General features: G+C 42.2%; 1 protein-coding gene across 3 annotated transcripts in view; it reads right to left on the reverse strand.

Annotated features, from left to right (window-relative positions):
- Positions 1-779: 779 nt before the first annotated feature.
- EXOC6 (exocyst complex component 6) overlaps positions 780-20,825 on the reverse strand; it is a 95,947-nt gene continuing 75,901 nt past the window's right edge. For all 3 annotated transcript variants that reach the window (XM_059820940.1, XM_059820941.1, XM_059820942.1), the window contains 2 exons: positions 2,874-2,986; positions 780-1,887 (listed from right to left, as the gene is read on the reverse strand). In XM_059820940.1, the coding sequence (XP_059676923.1) occupies positions 1,755-1,887; positions 2,874-2,986 (246 nt within the window). In that variant the 3' untranslated portion in view covers positions 780-1,754. The remainder of the gene's footprint in view (positions 1,888-2,873; positions 2,987-20,825) is intronic.

The following is a 20,825-nucleotide window of genomic DNA, read 5'->3' on the forward strand; positions in this document are numbered from 1 at the left end:
CGACTCCGCTGCCGGCGGCGGGCGCTCTGCGGCTGGCCCTGCCGGCTGCTGCCCGCCCGGCCCCGCTCGCCTCCTGCTGCCGCTGCGCCCCTCGGCCACATTTATATAGATATTGGCCACTTACGCCCGATCCACCTTCGGAGATGACGTATCCGCTGCATATTTAAGCAGCGCGGCCAAGTGCGGTGATTGGAGCGGGAGCACCGGGGATAGCGACTGAGGGGCGCGGGGACGCGGCCAGGGCGAGCGGGGGAGGCCGGGGCAGCCCCCTCTCCTCGGCGCTGGGGGCCCGGCGGCGCTCTCCCGCCCCCCGCCCGGCCCCTCGGGGCGCCCCCCCGACGGCACGGCACTGCCGGCCACGGCGGCCCCCGCCCCACCAGGCCGGCTCCGCGGGGGGACGGCTGACCCTCGGCGGGGGGTGCCCCCTCCGCCCGGCGCCCCGCCGGCAGCCCCCAGGCGCGCCCTCGGGCCGGCCCTTCCTGCCTTTCGGAAGGCAGCGAGTCCCGTCCCGGGCTCCCCCAACCGGAGAGCGCTCCAGCCCCGCTCCGCAGGCCCCGCCGCCCCCAGCCGCCCCGGACTGCAAGGGCAGCCGGGGAGAACCCGCAGCGCCCCGGGCAGCACCCCGCCGCCGGGGCAGCCCGAACCCCCCACCCGCCTGCCCCGGGGATAAATCACCAAAGAGCCGGGACCTGTACAGGTCCCAACAAGACCAGCTCTGAGGTGCGTTCCAGTGCGTGAAATTAATCAGGAATACAGGTGAGGTTTATATTACTGTATTTAGACTGTCAATAACTTAAAAATACAGCGAAAATGTACATTATTTTTACATGTTCCATTTGGTTTGTATCTGTTAGACATTCTCTTTGTGTCTGAAATAACCAGGAGGGGACAGTGCAAAGAGACCGGCGGTGGGACGAAACGCTACTCGCTGGGAAGGGTCTGGCGGTAGAAAGCGCATACTGACAGACAGATGCGGCACGAAACCAACAGCGGCAAACCTATTCCTTACTGCAACCTGGGGAAAAGAACCCGGGATCTTACAAAAGTACAGTTAGAAATAGTAACCCTGAGGGACAAAACCAAACCAAAACGTCACCTTATAAAGAACTCAAATGGTTATTTACATTCACAACCTCAAGATTAACCCCTTTGGGAGAACAAAACCCATAAGCCCTACTGCTAAATAAATATCAAGTCTAGTTCTCAGGTAGTTTTCAAAGGTACTAAAAATCAGAAGATTTTTTCATACCTCCAGACTACAAAATCTGTTATACAAAATTATGCCCAATCACTTTAAGGCTAATATACATTTAATGCAGGAAAACGATAGGCGGCAACTGAAATGCAAGTATCTCAATGCTTAAAAAACATTAAATTAGGATTCATCCAGAAAACAGCAACTAAGGGATCATTTCTCAACTAATTCCTACCCAGAGCAAAATTTTGGACACCATGTCTGCAGATATTCAAATAACGTATTTACAGTTCAGCTGTTCCATGTACAATACGATTGAGCTGGTTTTTATTGTACAGTCTCATTTTTCACCATTTGTTTACAATATACAAAATAGTATTTGATCCATTAAAAATACGTACAAAGAATTGTTTGCTGAAGACTCCGTGTACAAGCCGTCTACTGCATTTTTCCTTTACTCGGTCAAACGGATGTCCTAACTGATATCACTGTTTGCTTAGTAGAAATAGTGGCTAAGAAATACCTCTTGACGTGATGAGGTACTGTCGATTTACCAGGCCTAAGTGTGCTGGGACATACCGTTCACTAAACTCCTAAGTTGCTTTACTACAGTCTCTATTAGCTTCTGCTTGTCACGATCGTTCTTCCTGAACTGAGCAAAAATGTTGTTCTTTTTGCTAGAGTCTTTCATTCTGGAGAAATAAAAAAGCAAATGACACAGACACATTAGAAACACAATTTGCAAAGGAAAAATCCAACTATTTAAATAGGTTTACTTTTATTCCTCTTTTGATCTTTCTGCTAATAAGAACTGAAAGATTACAAAGCCTGTTATCTATGTGCTCTTAAATTAAACTTCTGCAATGCGGAACTCATTTTAACAAATACTACTTCACAAATCACCCGTAAGTATTAAGCAAATATCACTTCGGCGGGAAACTGGCCCTACCAATTGCATTGGGAGAGAAGCAAACCAGAAAACCCATTAGCATCATCTGCTTCCACGGTAAATTCAGACTCAGCGAACAGGCGTGTTTTGTTTGCCGTCAAATTACCCGATATCGTTATTGCTGATCTCCCCTATCAGTGGATTTAAAAACGAAATTCGGGAAATAAAATAAATTGAAGCAACAATATTTTGTAACAACACAGGCGGTACGTACCCTCTGTGAACTCTGCAAAATACATATTCATCGCAGGCAGGAGAGGAGAGAGAAAACACCGTTAGAAAATGCCTTCGAATGACAGTATACGTGGACGCAGTTTTTAAGAGCAGGCTGATACTGGGCTGGCGGCAACGCGCCCTCCCTTACCCGGCCCTCCCAGCCCACTCGCCGGGCCAGCCGAAACGCTCGCACCGACTGTACCACGGCGAAACCCCACGCGTTCCCCTGCCCTAAAGCGGCAGCTCGGGCAGCCGCACGCTGCTACCGGGGCTCCGGCACGGCCCGCGGCTCTGCGCCGCTCTCGGCACCGGGACAGCAACGCGCTGCCGCCGGGCTCCCGCCGCCGCAGGTCCCGGCAGGGCGGCCCCGTTCCCGGCCCCGGCCCGGGCCCCGCCGCCGCCCCGTGGGTGCCGGGCTCGGAGCGCTGCGGCGCCCGGCCCTGCCCCGCCGCCGCTCGCATCCCCGCGCCGGCAGCTCCGGCCCCGGCCCCGGCCCCGGCCCCCGGCACTTACTTCTCCAGGAGCGTGAGGGCCGTGCTCGGACTGACCCGCAGGTACTTGGAGGTGGCCTGCCCGTAGTCAGCCAGGTAGGTGGACCAGTCCCACACCATGAAGAGGTCCAGGAGCTGGGGGGTGGAGAGGCGGGTGAGGGAGCGCGGAGCGGCTCTGCGGGGAGGAAGCGCCCGGCCGCAGCCCCTCGGCCGGAGCCCAGCCGACAGCCCCTTCACCTGCCCATTTTCTACTTTAACGCCTTCTCGCCTCCCTCCGTGCGCTGGGAGGCGGCTGTGCAGGTTCGGCCCTAGGAGGGGATGCTAATGGCTTCACGCTTTGCTGTTTCGGGAGCTTGCTTTACGGTGGGGCGGGAGAAGGGGATACTCATGTCTGTTGCTGCTCACAGTAATTTAAACCAGAGGTTCAGGTAGTCTCAATTAAATGAATTAAACAACCCCTGCTGCACTCTCCATGGTGACTGATACCCCTGACTCAGCCCCAAGCCCTGGGCACGCTTCTGGCCCAAACAAACTCCAAACGCTTAAAAGGGGGAACAAAAAGCCTCCAAATGCGGTCCTGCGTCTGGCCGCAGTTTCGAATCAGGCCTTTGACTCATAATCTCGGAGCTGCTGTTCAACAAAACAGCCTGCTTCTACAAGCAGACACCATGCCTAACCTCCAGCGGCCAGCACCCTCGCAGCCCTCAAAGCCCAGTTCCCCCTCTGCCATCACAGGCATGGGCCAGGCACTGCCGGGGGCCCTGCCCAGGCTGCCTGGGGCCAGGGTACCGGCAGCCCCGCTCAGTGGAGCCTTTCCCACGGCTACCTGCGGGCAGGCGGGCCCCGCTCACATTGACGTCAATAGTGGGGTGCCCCAGCTTCCCCCTACGTCTAATGCCTGGCCTCAGCCTGCTGCAGAGGGCTATCGCGGACTTGTTCTCAGGCTGCCCACTGTTAGCCAAACCTACTGTTAAAATAAGCATGAGGAACCATTAGCAACACTTTGCTCTGGCTGGCGGTGCCCATGGCCGCTCCGTTGAGCTGGGTCCTCACTGTAACCTAGAGCCCCTGCTTGCCTGGAGGCCTTGCTACATCCGCAAGGTCTGGAAAGGTGGGGTGGAACAGTATTTTCTGTAAAAAAAACCACTTTAAGAAGCATAACAGACTACTGCAGGTCGCACCATTTTGCTAGTTAAAGAAGAGAACCCTTTTCACTTCAAGTGTTTGCTTCTAAGCCAGACCAGAGCTGTTACAGCCAGGGCACAACTGCAGCGGCCCCGGCTCCCGCAGGCAGGGCTGCAGCAAGCGCCTGCTCCTCTGACTTCTCAGGGTTCACTAAGAGCAGGACTGCACCTCTGAGAGGCTTGCCTTACTCAGACTTCTCAGTCTGATAAAATGTCACAGATCTCCAGTAATGCTCATCCCCAAAATTATAACATCAACTTAATTACAAAATAAAAACATACACCCGGTCTTCACAGCTTCAAATTTATATGCTTTTTTCCCTCCAAATTTTTCCACTTCCTAACCCCTTTCTTATGTTATTTTCAAATAAAGTGTCCAATTTAATAAATTATTTTCTAATTAATTACTCCTTCCGTATTTGTAGTATAGTCTTTTATGAATACGTAGTAATATTTCCTGGCTTTATAACGGACCTCTGACACAGTTACTGCTCTGGCATTCCGAAGTCCTCCAGGGACCATTACAAACCTCAGTGACATCTCAATTTTATATTTAACTATCTCATGTGGGTGACAGGTGTATAAAAAGCAAGGATGCTATTTCATTCTCTACTGACTACATATCCATGATGGCTGTCAAGGTCAAATGCAAACGGTTCTTTCTCACAAAGCGCTTTCTCAGGATGGGCACCATCAGTTCTCCTACTGAGCTGAAGAGAACATGCCTTTAGTCACTAAGCAAAAAGACTTGGGAAGGCTCTGATAACTCAGGAATTAGTGGCATTTGTGAAACCCCCAGCCTCAGTTGCTCCTGCATGGTACTCATCACTTCTTATTACCTGTGTTACAACAGTCGGTAGTGCCCAGTCCTCATAGAGGAGATCAAAAGAGCAGCAAGACAGAACAAGCAGACACACAACAAAAGGTGGGAGGATAAAGCTGACAACCACAGGAACCCAAACTATATAATCTGTAGACTTCATGTTCCCTCTCTCGTACAGAGAAGCAAACAGAATGTATTAATAAATTACTGCTAATTACAATGCCACTTGTTACGGGCTCCACAGGGGAGATGGTCCTTAAGAAAGGACCATGCCAATGGTCCTGCAGCAGTTGTGTTCAGTAAATCAAAGGTGAAAGATTTAATTTCTTATCCCTATTGTAACACTGAAATTGAGGATTCTGGGTAAGTCCTAGACAACCCTGAAGCTCTGTAACTTGTTAGCAGTATGCAGCCCAAAGCCATCGATGACTGAAACAATTACAGTGCTGACAAGTTCAGAGAAACTTTCCTGCCAATATCACATGAGCGATTTTCATACCATACTTCCAGTGCTTCAATCAACTGTCTGATTGCGTCGTGGCTCTGGGGTGATAGTGATGGCTGGGGTGGAAGATTAGACCCCATTTGTCACCTGACCAAACACAGGTAAGCATGTAGGGCTCTAAACCAACCATGGAGTCTGTTGCTTTTCAACACATGAGGTAAAACAATGTTCCAAGAGAACATGAAGCATACTCTGTGCACTCCAAGACAGTTCTGGCTCTGAAGAATGAACACCCTGAGAGACACTATGGGCAAGGGGGATGTACCCAGAGCCTCTTCCCTGTTCCACACTTGGTCAAAGAGCTGCACCCAACCAGCCTCATGCTAATAAATCTCCGAAGTTAAAGCAGCTGTCATGACACATGGCACTCAATCATAGCTCCCTTCCCTCCTTCCGCACATGTGTTCAGAGGCTGCAGTGTGACAAATGTCCCCTGCTGCTGGACTAAACGCAACATGGAGCTGCAGACACTGCTGGGGACCGGACTGCTGCTGTGTGCAATTATTCATTGTGCATTCTGTCCCCCTCACAGCTGCAGTTCTGCGCTGTGGCATACTGCTGTACGTAATGAGCTTTGACAGCAGATACTGTACGCTGTGGGTGGGCAAGAGCTGCCTGGTGTTCAGCTCTTCGGATCTGTGTCCTGGCCTTTCATATCACCTGCATCTGACTTGGCACTTGGCGGATGTACAGTCAATGCAGGCACTTTGCGAGGGGAGCAGGTGAGTGAGCAGCCAATGGCAGCAAGGACGGTCTAGCAGAAATGATCTGCTGGTCCCAGGACCATCACGTATGTATGGGATATAACTTCAATCCACCCATACAAAGCTTCCCTCAAGCGCAGCCCCGAATTCACCTTCACTCCTGCAGCTATGCTGCAGAGGTATCGACCCTACAGTCCGCTTCAACTTCTGCTACTCTGTTCTTTTCTGATTTACACTGCCTTTTGCTACAAAAATGTGTGGCTTATTTAAATGAAGCACTTAAATTCTTCTTCCTTGGATAGAAAGACCTCTATTAAAGTGGGACTGCCCTGGCCACAGCCTTATGATCTGGAAGATAACCCATCCATTCAGAAATGCAGAAAAATATTTGGGCTACTTCATGTGATTTGAACATCTTGTGTCTTGGAAAGACAAAGCTGATAATGAAGCACTGGCCTACCTAATCCTTTGGCAGATTATTTTTATTTTGGTAAAGGATAAAGTTATCTTGAAAATTGTACATAAAGATTATTGAAAATAAGAAAACAACATTAAGATCCAAAAGTCTGTTTTTTAATTCATGCAAACAGATAGCTACATGAAATTCGTCAAGAAAACTTGGCCAACTCTTCAACAGAGTTAAAAAAACCCAACTTTTTCCCTACATTTTTGCTGTATTTTCATTCACAATAGATGCATATTAAAATAATTTTCTAACGTGACAGGGACTAGGTGCGTGCAAAACCACAAGGAGAGGCAACAGCCTTTGGTAATGTTACACGGTACTCAAGGTGAAGATATAATGGAAATACTTGGTGGATTTGGCTTGACATGCTGACATGACTCATACTACAGAGATGTAATACGTGGGGTATTTTAAGTTCCACTGAAATAAAAGAAGGTTGTAAATCTCTACAGGTTTAAATACTGTGATTACTACTAATGTGGAAAAAGAAAAATTGTATCAAGGGCAAGTCTAATCGTAAAAGCGTTAATTCTGCCAAAAAGAGTATCAGCTACAATTAAAAAAATCCCAAAACATTTAGGGGATTTAAGTTCAGGTGAGCTCGCCCCACAACTTCTGTGAAGCATGAGTACAGGAGAATTTGCTGGTTCTGTGACAGTAGTTCTTATTGTGGCAACTAGAAACAACTTATTAAAGGCCAAATTAAAGCAACATTTCCCTACTACTATTTTATCGACTAAAACTATTGCTATTACCGAGACAATAACTGAAAATGAGATGTATTGTCTAGCAAGGAATGGTCCATGCTGACATGCACTGTAGTAAGAGAAATACGTGCACGGAGTAGGTCCTGGCAATAAACACTTTCCTGCATCAAAAATCAATCAAATTCCATACAGCGTAGCACATCACACTGCTGCTGCTGCTGGCTATGACTTCTTCAAGGTTAGAATGCGCATTGTTTGCCTTGAAATTACAATAGGAAAAATGTTTATTTCGCACATGCATCTTTCCAAAGTTAGCATGTACAGGAAATACTTCAAACCAGAGAGAAAGGCAATCTCTCCCGCTACTCTCAGAGTCTGGAGGCAGTGCAGACCATTAGCTGCTAGTCAGCCACTCAGCCCCACCTAAGGAGCCACCCGAGGGTGCTCTGTCAGAACCAGCTTATCATGCAGCTGAAACACTGTGAAGCACCTAATAAACTAGATATACGTACTCTGCTACACAAGAACAATGGCACTGTTGTACTCTCTTTATCCCATAACAACCATGAAAAATAAGAATAAGCTAAGACAGGCAATGCTATACCTGAGAATTTTATAATGAAGCAGAGTATGTTTCCCTAGGAGCAAGGGAACAGATCTTCAAGCCCTTCTGACTAGGAATAATTAACAAAAGAGTTTGCAGAGAGGTGCGTGCATCTGCGTGTGTGAATTGTAACCAAAAAAGAAAGGAACATGGGAAAAGCTTTATCCTTTCTAGTATACCAGATGGAGTGTTCAATAGACTGTCCACTTACTTACATTTACAAGATAGATAGGGTATACACTTCGGCCTTATTTAGAGGATTTGCCTCTTGTAAAGGTGTGATAGAAGGGGAACCTTTATCCAACATCTTGGGATCATCAGGGCTGATGATCAGAGAGCAGCATGTTCCTTTTACCGTATATGAAATAGTATTGTCCTCTCAAACCACCACATTATCAGTCACGTATATACTTCTAACATTATAGATAACTTGAGGCCTTTGGTTGCTCTTCTACACATTCTTTTTGAATGATGACCTACAATAGGCTGATTTTCTAACTTGTTGCTCCTGTCTATATATTTTCTAAATGCCTTTCACATGTCTAACATAGCTCTTTCTGCTCAAAATAAACACCACTTGGAAAAAAAAAAAGGTGTTTATATATACTTACATAAAAGGCTATAGTCATCTCTTACATGATAGAGATAACACCACTGTTTTTAATTGGAAGACTTTAAAATAAGTCAACAATTTTATTGTGAAAAATACTGAACTATTTTTTCAGTTAAAAGAGGTCCTGCTTTAAGACCTTGATAGCTATCAGGTTTGGTTAACACAAAACATCACAATATTGATGCCACTGGGGGGAAAAAAAAGGTTTTAAGATTTTAGGGACAGAATTCTGGTTTCAATTAGTGCACTTGCCCCTATTCTTCAAGTTCAGAACTCTTGCTTTTTCCCCAATATGTAGGTGATATGGCCATGTTTGGATAGAAATTAACGGTAACCATTGCTTAGTAATGCTTTGTTGTTTATTACCTAAAGCCCTGAGTAGCTCAGCCATAGTTCTGTATTTAGGCCATCTTGTAATTATGTGAGAATTTTGTGCTCTGGCAACTGCTGGAATAGACCATCCGGCCCTTTCAATGGTGTTTCAACCTCTTGTCACATCCTCAAATATCATACAGATGCCCTTTCCTTTTTACTTTTGGGCAACTGTCAGGAACAATCTTGGAAGAGAACACAACTTTGGGAATTGGTTATTCAGAGAGTCAACAGAAGGGCTTCACAGAAGAAAATGGAGGCAGTGTCCATTAGACAACACTAAACGTGTTGGTTATACTAGAAAAAAATGTGATTTTAAATTATCAAGGTAGCTTAATACAAGTTGGAATGGTGCTGCTATCTCTTCTGAAGTATCAAGAGTGTCAGCAAATAGCTTTGGCTGTACAACTAGTGATTCAGGGGCCGGAGACAGAAATGAAGAGTTGTACACTTAATATCCTGCTTACCTGTCTGTAAATCCAAATATTCCACCAAAAGAAAAGTAATTCTTTTAAGGTATCACTGTCAGTTGTGTCCTTCTGGCCCACTCTCCTTGCTCACAAGCTGAATATTTCTTATGCTAAACAGTTTATTAACCCCTAATCACCCAGTTACTTCTGGACTTGATTGCATGTGTAATTACCTTTTGTCAGGTACAATTTGCCTGATAAACATGTCAGAACACTTGCTGCTTAGTCTGTTGAAACAGATAAATGCTGTCTTTCCACAGCCTTGGGGCATAATTAACAGGGAAAAAAAAGGCAGTTATAAAAACACACAGAAGCTGATTCAGTGAGGCAGGAGTTCACAGCATGCAGCCCGCCAAGGCCCATTGCCTGGCCCGCTATGCTTGCCTGAGCGCTTATTGAGTTCCAGCCTGCTGTGACAGGGCAACAGGGGCAGCCCTCAAAACCTGAGATTTAAAGTAGGTTTCCACGTGAACTTCAAATAAGAGTGAGATGATGCCTGTTTGAAAAAAACCCAAACAACAAAGTGAAGGAGCAGATAATGATGTTGGTAGAGTCCCCGTCATCGTTACGTGTTATACGCCCAAGTAGACTCTCTGGGATGGGACCAGGAAGCGAAAAATTAAAAGAAGGCAGAGAAAAAAAAAAAACAAAAATCAGGAAAAGCAAAAAGGGCAAGATTAAAAAAAAAAGCTTTGTGGCCTTCTTGGGCTCAGTTGCTTCTGATTTCTGCCCTGTAGTGTTTGCAGGTTATGTACCCACGCACTACGGGGAGTGCAAAAAAAGAAATCCTTACCTGACCTCTGGATAACCCAAACAGGAGATTAGCCCATTTCCAAGCAAAGCAGGTTGTCACACTGTTAGGCCAATTGCTTCTATTGACACTTTGCATAAACATCTTACACAGGGTGATCAGAAAGGACTGTTATGCCATTAACGCTCTTTTTATTTTTTTATACCTAAGCTTTACAGAATAAAGGCCTTTCTGAGTAAGGGATAACAAAAGGGTCAAAAGGTCACAAACATTCTTTTAAGTAGGTAAAAATCGGGGAAGTTTAGATTCATTGAAAAGTGCAAATTGGAACTTTTTTGCCTCTTGTGACATTCCAGCATGCTCAGCTTTTTCTAACTTCACTTCTAGCAAATTCATTAAGCTACTTAATTGTGCATTTATACTTTTACTTTTAAAACAAGAAAACGTTAGAATCTTCATTTTAGGAAATAGCAAGCTGTCTAATCCTCTCAGCTAATCAGTAATCTAAACAGATTTAGACATTACCATTAAAATCCTCATGAGGAACAGTGTGAAAACATATAGAATTTTTTCTTGAAGTATTATGACTGAACAGTCTCTCACATAGAGTTTTCACCTACAATTTACACAGCATGTGAGTTGGGCTGTGTACACCAAAATATTCTATATTTTCCTTTGTTTTGTTTTTGCTTTGATCAGAGATGGAAACAATCTCCCTTTAATAGTATAAAAGCCACCTGCTGGGCATCACAGACTACAGCTAATTGGTAAATTCTTTGAAATTTAGATATAATGGATTTTGACCTCTTTAATTAAAAAAATCCCAAAGCCTAGAATACTGGTGAACTCTTCTGGGAAATGAACGGTGCCAAGCATATACAACTGCAAGCTATGCCGAATCTTTTCTTAGGAGAGAATACAGAAATAACATGGCAATTTTTTCCTTGAGAATGTGTGGCTTTTGACCTAAGAAAAAAAGCCCCTTGACTGTTGTTACTTATGTATCATTTAAGTCATTAAGATAAAGGAATAGCAAATATATTAATATTTCAATTATTACTATTTGTGTAGGGGTTTGGAGCTTTTTAAAGCTCCAAAGATGAAAGGGACTTTTTCATTTTAAACACAGTAAACTCACAAAAGCTATACACAAATGTCCCACTCCAACATTTCCCACCCCAAGGAGCTCACACTGTACCTATACACACATTGTATTCAGAACAAATGGGTTTATGACCAAAGAGGAAGCCTGTCAACCAGAATCACTGTTGTTTCATAATTTCTGACATAACGTTAACCTCTCAGTGGAGCTATAATCTCATCGGTTTGTGAACTCTGAGGCAGCGCTGCCTTCCTTTTGTTAAAACACTTATTTATACTCTGCCCAGCATAATGAGGCCATGGTCCATGACTGCAACTCATAGGCACTGCAGTAACACAGCTACACAACAACGACACTTTCTTTTTAGTCTCTGCGCATGTTTCATGCACAAGTACACATGAATATACACTACACAGGTACACACTTATTTCCAACGAATTAACAAAAAACCCCTGCATGAACATGAAGACAACACCCCCATTAGTTCACCAAATGTTATCTCCCTGTTTATTAAAGCATGCACACTATGAAAGCACTTACTAGATTGGAACTAAAGCATGAAGGACCAGAATCAGAACTGGACAAAGACAAGTCTTGTTCACTCTAAACATTTCCTGGTCGCAAAGGAACCACAGAAGTATTTAAAATATAGATATCTAAGTCCAGCTTACAAGGAAAAAAGACAGAGTTTGCTAACTGTAGAATAACACCGTACCAACCAAATGCAATTATCACTTAATCAGTTGGTGTTCATTACTGCTGACAAATACCTTGTTAGCCTGGTTAGCAAGTCTGCCTGCCACTTGCCAAAATATTTTGTTTTGTTTACTCCTGGTGACTTATTTTGTGAATGTGGTGAATTTTAAAATCCCCCCTACTGATCACATAACTGGAATAACACACATTGGTCTTCTATTTCAAAGTGTAAATTGATCTCTTGATCTGTGAATGTCTCCCTATAGTTTATGCTACCCTTTTTCTGGATTGGTATAACAAATGCATTTTCAAAGTGATGTTATGGGGACTTAGCTATGCAATTCCCATTAGTGTCAATGGGGGTCGCAGGCTAAATTCCTAAGCAATGCTTTGAAAACTGAGCCCTGGATTTTCAAAGGAAGGATAGTTTGTGTTAGAAAGGCAGTGTCTTTCAGTTTTAAGCCACTGCATTAAAACGTGCCTTATTTTTTTTTTTAAAGCACTATGCATTTAGAAATTATGCCTACATTGGGGACATTCAAATGTTCACAAGAATGAAACAGGTTTATATTTAAATGCTTCCATCTGTTTCAAATTTATAAGTGAAAATCATATCTGTCACTATCATGAATGTTGGGATACAATCTTTAACACGTTTGTAAGTGTATAATGTATAAACTCAGAGGTTATGAGAGCTGAACCACTGGGAATTGTTGTTATGCTAAGAAAAAAACAGAAGTTACTTGTGTTCAATTAAGTCATTTATAACTTAAACTATAACATTTATAACTCTGAAAGGGCAGAATTCTCTCCTAAAATCTGGACCTTGAGGTACACTCTGAGAGATGGCTGGTCTTGTTATAGTCATGAGCAAGCCCAAATACATTTTTTGTTCTTTGGCACTTCAAATGAACTTAGGTCTGTCTACAAAATAAAACTGTTGCTGTTGAAGTCACATGAACAAGCTCATTGCTGTTACCATAACCAGAAAAACACTCACAACATATAATTTTTACAAATCCCATTAAAACTTCAAGCAGCCCAAGATGTAAGATCTGAAGAAAGTCACTGAAAAATAGTCACTGAGGCAAATATAAATAGCTAGGCCCTATGTAATACACAATATAGCAACGAGTAATAACTCCTCAAAGAATATTTGTTTAATTATAGTGCAAATGTTTATTACGAAGTGTGTTGTTGTTCATCATTAAAGAATAAGCTGGACTAGTAGCAAAAGAACTGTCTTTTGAGTCTAGAAACAGGGAAGAGTTTGAAAAGCAGAAGCCTGGCAGACAGTCAGGCTCCAGAGGGCACGGGCTCGGGCCAAATTGCTCCTGTCAAGCCCGTTAGCCCGTACATGAAGTCCCTTTAGACAAAGCGTAAAACTATGTCAATGGTAAAATTTGCGTGGATTAAAAATTGTGTATTATGCAATGGTCAGGTCATTCACCATTTTTTTTGTTTTGAGCTTCTGATGCAGAGGTGTACACGCTCAAACAGCACGCAGGGATGACAAGTGCAGCCCCCCAAAACAGGACATCTGCCTCTGACCTGAACGAGACTTTGAAAATACAATTTCAGCTGTTAAAATTATGCAGCATTTAGTACAGCACAGTCAAATTTAAGCTGTAATTTTCATTTGGCTTCTGGGATTTTTTTAAACACAGGTTTGCCAGTAGTACTTAAACAATGAAATTTACCAAAATCATTATTAACTGAAGAGGTAGTTTTTACACCTTAGTTTATTTAAACTTAAATTTTCTATAAGCAGTTTTTTCAACTGCACGAGACTTGTAACAGGCTTGCTTTAAACTATTTGCTCATCTACGAAATAATGCCATAAATAGCACGTGATGTGGCACAGTACCCTAAAATAAGTTTCTTAGGGATTAAAACAGTATCATTTGTCTCAATCCTTCCTGTAAAAAGCCGTTTGAGGTGTTTCCCTAAAAAGATGTATTCAAAAATTTCAAAATCTAATGTTAAAATTGGATTTTATCCACCTTCTCTGGTTTAGAGAAGGTGGGACTAATTAAAAATCATCTAACTTGGTGTAACTGGAATAAGATTTACACATAAAACACGTTCACTTCAACTTCCATACTGTGTTCTGGAATGGAACACTCTTGTCCCATCTGTCATATTTAATATTTAGCAGTATCCATGTGAGTAACTCTAGATGTCTGCAGTCTCACCAGAGGTCACTATATATACTATACTATGAAAAGTCATTATCTGACAAATGCTGTTTTTGAACTAACTAATCCAAACTGTCCTTGTATATATACACATCTAATCTATAAAGTCAGGCTGCTGTGCCCTAGAACTAAACATCCGTAGTGGTCTGCTGAAGTACGATTACAACTCCAAGTTTAAATTTCAGTCCAATTACTTCTAGGATTGAAGAAAGGAGTTTTAGATACACGGCCCTGGCGTGCGAATGTAAACCGATGCCTACGGGAAGACAAGTAAGCATGGCACAGCTCCATAGCATCAGCCTTGTGCTCACAGAGGAGGAGAAGACTTCAGCTCTTTGTGTGAAGCTGCAGCTCACAGAACTGACCCAGGAAGCCGCCAACCTGGCCACTGGGAATTAGAGATTTAGTGGTAGAACAGGATATTTCCTTCTCCTAGCTTTCCAGTTATTTCTTGTCATATTCTGACTTGGACCAAAACACCAGAGGAAATTACATCTAAGAAAAATACTGCAATTACATTGTTACAGAGATTGAGGCTTCCAACCTAACAGGAGGGTATACATCAGGTCCATAAGGTTTACGAGCATCTCTTGAATTTGCAGCATTTGATCTCCACAGAGGTCCATGATCTCTATTGTGCACTATGAAACACATCATCTCCACTGAGGTAACCTGGGGTTCTACAGCAGGTAGGTGAAAATAGTTTGTTTCAACACAAGTCTAATTATTTTTTAATCTATAACTTTTTGGTTTGGTTTATTTTTAAGATTTGTGCGGTTCTCAAAAAGCTGCAGATCTAAAATAAAAAAATCACAGTCTCAGTGTTCCAGATTCAAAGCCATCAAAGCCCTCAGCATTTTATATACAAGGTGTCTCTGAAAAGCCGCTGCGGGAAGCAGATACAAATATAGCAACTGTTCAGTAAAGTATCTCAGCTGATCTTGGGTGCGAATTAGAATATGGGGAAAGACACTAAAATCTAAGACATCATCATCACTTTGTTTGCATCCAGAAACAAAAATCCAATGCAATCCATAAGGCACAGACACTTACGGATGTGCTCATGATGAGTTTACTGTAAACAGATAGATGTTTCTTCCAAAGTAATGCATTCAGGGTATGGCTGCATAACCACCCTTCACAGCAGATGAAGTTACATCCCTTAGGGAAAGCTATACTAGACCTGGGAACCACTGGACAAGGAATTCCACAATCAGTAGCTCAGGAATGTAAATATAGACAAGCTAAAAGCAAAGACAAAAATCACTAGACAAAAGTTTCATATTCTTTCCCGGACAACCTTCACTTTCTTCTTCAGCTACTACAAGACGTTTACTTCCACATTTATATCTATCAAATGACTCTAAAACTGTTTTAGCAAATACTACAGCCCGTATAAAACCCTGGTACTTGTTTTTGTTTTTCTTGTCTAACTAACTTCGTTTAGCAAAAGGCTCCTGAGCCCAGTAAGTTGCAGTAACAAGAAACCTGGATAACTCAGAATTTGTTTTTTGTTGGCTTTTTGCAAAAGATCTTTCTTCTCCTGATGCTATGTTTGCAAACATTAGGAAAACCCCTTTCTGCTTAATGTCAATAGTCCAATATTATTTCTTTTCTAAGAAACACATCTTCAAGAAATTATTCTCCTTAGAAGTTGTTCTTTTTCCTTTAGAATACGCCTCTTCTCCTCACTTCTCAGGTGACACCATTTCTTAAAATGTTTCATCTGAAAAAATATTTGTTACAATTGCTCTGGAAGACAGAATAATTCCAAACTACGTAATTTGTAATAATCACTCTTCGTATTTTAGCTCCAACAGATCCCAATATACATGGAACTTTCGCTGAGTAATGATGGCACAATTCAGCCTATAATGCCCCCTGCAATTTGAAAACCTCTTCCCCTGATTTTACTTGCCACTTTGAAATGTTACGCCTTTCTGGTGAGTAATCCTGTGCTAGATTCTTTTGCTTCTTAAACGAACATTATTCTCACCCTTTATTGACTGACCACATCTATTATCACATGTAAGCAGTGTTAATCCTCTAGTAATTAACACCCTTATTAAAGTAATTTTAACTCAAAGAAGTTTAAATCGCATTATTGGTTTTATTTAATTAAGCTATGGGGAGTGTTTTACACTGTCATTTGAGTTTTCAGCTTTTGCCTTTTCAAGCTACCAGTTACGCAGGTTCCCCCGCCCTGCCAGTTACCTGTGTATTTCTGTCTAGGAATTATTCTGTTTCACTGTGAACTTTCTAAATTATCCTCTATGTCAATGGATGCAAGACTGAGACACTATACTGAACATATTACCATTCCCAAAACTATCATTTGGATGTGCATTTCCATGATGTTATCAAATCTATCTTTCCACAGGGCGCAGTATCTTGTTAGTGCTTGAAATGAAAGAGCTGCTTTTAATGTCCTTCTCATACATCCTAAGCAAGGGCAAAGATTTTTATTTAAACTTTAGACTGGCAAAAAGAAAGTCTACTGCATGTTCCTTTCTATGGGAAAGTATCTGATGTCTATGGTCTATTACAGATCTCAGGTAAGCTACTCAACTGACATATTTGACACAGGGTCAAAAGATGAAAACTGTCTTCTGGTTTTACTGCATCATGTTACACTGTGCACTCTGGAAGAGTGTGGGCTAATTGTGTGTCCTCCTGGAATGATTTCCTGGAGGCACACCACTGAAACCGGCAAAGCTTGCGTTCTCCTGGGAATAAGGCAACCTGATGGTTTCATGGGCTTTATACACCATATTCTTTAAAACAGTGCAACTTGTAAGATGACAAATTGCTCCAAGCCTGACACACCCATAAAAGCCATATATGTTAACATGGTATAAGCCAGTATGATGTAAAACTGTGCCTAAGAACATGGTGGTTCCGGTGGTTCATGGTCATACTGCTTATAGTACAACTATTTCACTTCATTTATAAACCAGTTATTTACATAACAGGATGAAATTCAATCATTTCTTTTGCCACCTGTTAGTATCTTTGTACTAACAGAAAGAAAATACAAAGGTTTCATCTCCCAAATTTCACTGACTGACTGGAGGCAGTCCAATAGTCAGAACAATATTTTTTTATTTGTATTTCTGCAGTGCTAAAGCACGCAGCTGAAGATGAGTGTCACATTATGGTAGATATTGTACAAACACTTCTGAAGCTACGATCTTTTTTTCTAAGACACTATGGTCCAAATGAATAAACATTCATTAACTACATTTCACTTACTGAAGTGCTTGCCATACTATGTCTACGCAATTCCTTCCTTGTGTTGTTATTGTTATGAAGCAGAGAACAATTCTTGTTTTCTTGTTGTAAAAGATTCCTTTGATTTTACTGGGTTTTACATTTGCCCTATAGTGACTTCCAAAGAAGAGAAAAACTTTCTTTTTCACAGAAGAAACTAGCAAAAGAAAAAAATGCGATATTCTGCCTGCTGCCTGTGATTGACAGATAATTTAGAGAAGGAATGGAACCTAAATATGTTGATTGATGCAACTTAAAAAATACTGAAGGCAAATCTGTAGGGTTAAAGGGTTAGTAATGTTGACCACTACATACTACATACCAGTGATACTACCAGCTTAGCTAAGGCTGGAGGATGTAAGCAATTTGGGGGCAGAAATTATTGAATACGCTAATGCAACTACCAGTCCCACAGCTCCCTGATGGGATACTAGGACTCATCTATGTTACAAGAATACAAGTAACAAGTAACTTGAAGGAAAATAGTAATTTTCTTCTCTTATGTTGTTCAATTAGCAATGCTCATTCATTACTCATAGGAACCACATACCACCCACAGGATTCAGAGGAAGTCCTGTGGAGCTGGGGGCTCCAAAACTGAACTCCATCCATCAGCTCAGGGCTACAGAAGGGTCCAGACACAATGCTAGAAATCCTGCAGCAACTGGCTGTCAGCAGGAAGACAACAGCTTGATATAATGTATTCACAAACTTCAGGAAAGTCATGCACCCAAACCTTCCTTCCTTGCATTTACATCTTTTCTTACATGACAAAGATAAAGGCAAGGATCAGATGGGGAGCAAAAGTGCTAGCAGAAGAAAACTAGAGAGAAACTTCATTCCACTGAATAACTTCCACTGAATGGGATGTATATCAGTGACTCAAAGAAAGGTAAGCAGGAGTTTACAAATATAATAGGCGCATGGATCAATTTCTTCTAATTCAAGCAAGAGGTCTGTTAATTGAGAAATTACTTGAAAGTGAACTTTCTGAAACTTTCCTACCAAGAGGTCCTTCTGCAAAAGAATAAAACCTTCTCCAGATAAAGTTTATTTAGTGCTTTCTCTCATGTCCTTGGAAATTACTGCTTCATAAACAGTCTCCCAGACATATAGCATGACAGTTGTTGAAGAAACTTAGTATCTCGCCCAAGAAAACTGAAGCCTTGGGGTTCTGTCATAATGGACAGGGTATAATTGGGATACGCACTTCAGCTACCAAGGATATAATTTTAGTGCCATTTAGGTCATGATCTTACAGGAATTTCCTCTGTAACTATGGGATGAGCTTTCTTGAACAGAAAGGTTTTCCGGAGATATGAAATTTTCATCATAACAAGAGCTCTGTAGGTTTTGAATGAATTGATTAACTATTTCTAAACTTTGTCTTGTGAAAGTACTGATGACTAAGAAGAAGAGCTGAAAGCTGATTAAATGTGACAGTTGGTAGTATTCAGATAGGGACTCAGATATGTCCATCTAAATAGTCTTGACAGCAGCTTTTGCCTACCTTTTTTTTTTTTTTTGTAATATCTGCTTTGATCAACCTCTCCAGCGAAACTTTTAGTGATTTCTATGATGGCAGTATTTAGAAGCTGGAACTCCCCTGCACTGCTCTAAGAAGTCAAGTGTTTCACCTGCACATGACAAATGAGATCAATGAATGCCATTTCCAGTCTCAGTTCCAAAAATTATAAATTCAACCTAACAACAACAAAAAACCCCCTCTCTTTCAACTAAGGCTTATGTTGTTATGCAAAGGCTGTTATCTGCAGGTCTCTAAGTCAAGCTGAGCCAGTGCTTCACAAGTTCTGTCATTTTCTAAATACACAGTACAGATTTCTTGTCAGCTCATCTAATTCATGCGTATATCTGGTTTGGTAAGTGGAGAACTAAGATAATTGTATCCCTTAAATAAGCTAGCTTAAAGAAACAACAAGAAAATTATTCCTTATTTTTTATAACTTCCATGGTTTAGTTACCTACAGCATTCTTTTCTGTCAATTGAGAGATGACATTCAGTTTAAGCGTTATACCTTTCACCACTTTTGTGCACAATATACTATACTTCCCTCTGGAGGAACTGGTACAGTTTTTGCCATAGATGGAGTAATGTATCTTGTAGTTAAATGGCCATACGTATATTGTTTTAGTTACGTAAGGTATTGGTAGGGCTACTGAAGTGAAGTAACAGCATTTGTACACTGAGTTTTTAAAACCTGTTTTCAGGTATGCCCCCTCATTGTCAGTAAGCCAGAATCCAGAGCAAAAACTTGGTACGCTATCAGCATGTTATTTGCACTTCGCTACAGAAAAAGGGGCATTCAGATTTTGAACTGGATACGATCTGTTTTGCACTGAATTTGATGAATGATTTAATGTCCCAAAGACACACATACACCTAATACCTGGCACGTGTGCTCTTAGCTCCTGGCAGTAACAGGGTAGGAATACCTACTGCCAGGAAATGACTGACTTGCCATCCTGCTTTGATTCTGCAAATCTTTATCAAGATAATGTATCCAAAGCCATCCTTGGTTTTGACCCCCTGCTGCTAATTTCTGTGCATTCGTTTCCAAAGCTTCCTAATTCTTACCAGCTGCAGGTATAAATCCCATCCTAGTAATGAGCTGGCTTGTTTCTGTGTACAAAGCACTGATTGAGATCTTCCTCACAAATATCTATACACACAGCTCATGATTTGAGCCTACTGTGATTACCTACAGGCTTCACAGAATCTAGCTGAAAAGGAGAAATCAGAAGTAAGAGATTCCACTGGGGAATATACGTGCTTACAAACAAATTGTCATGTTTGTGTGAAGAATTCCCATTTACTTGTAAGAATATAGTACTCTGAAAAGACATTGTGCGTCCCCTTGCAAGCTGGATTAACACATTTAGCATGCAGTCATACCCAAATAACTGTCATTTTGAACACAGGTATGCATATGCATGCTACCCTGTATTGATGCAAATACATGAGATATTGAGCCTTGAAGTGTCCCTGTTCTGCTCACAGCGTTCCTCAGGCCCCCCTGCTTTAGTGCAGAGTCAATTTATGGAGAAAGGGAAGGCCAGCAAGAGCATTGCCTTCCTCCCCCATCAAAGTGAGGATCTGTGGTCTGAAATCCAGAGAGGTGCAACTCCTGTTTGGTTGCTGTCTGAAATCTGAGCTCCTTTCTTTAGCTGAATAAGCAGCATTGCACTGAAAACTAGAGAAGCACAAATCCCATTACATAGCACCCCGAGGCTGGGCTTCATGTTACAGATGTAACATGCTCCTCTGCTTGTTCAGAGAAGCTGGGGTGTGCATGGCAGAGGTGGCGGGGGAAAGGGATCAGTAAGCATTGTGAAAGAGCCTCTGTGAAGATGAAAGTCTCAACAACCATTTCCCTCAGGAAGCAAAAGATGAAATATTCTATAGTACTTGCTAATTAACAATTCAAACTGTTGCCTTACAAAAGAAAGGCTTACTTTTATCTTTAAACTCTGAAGTTTTTAAGACTTAC

This window comes from Gavia stellata, chromosome 9, assembly GCF_030936135.1.
Source record: "Gavia stellata isolate bGavSte3 chromosome 9, bGavSte3.hap2, whole genome shotgun sequence".
NCBI classification, from domain to species: Eukaryota; Metazoa; Chordata; class Aves; order Gaviiformes; family Gaviidae; genus Gavia; species Gavia stellata.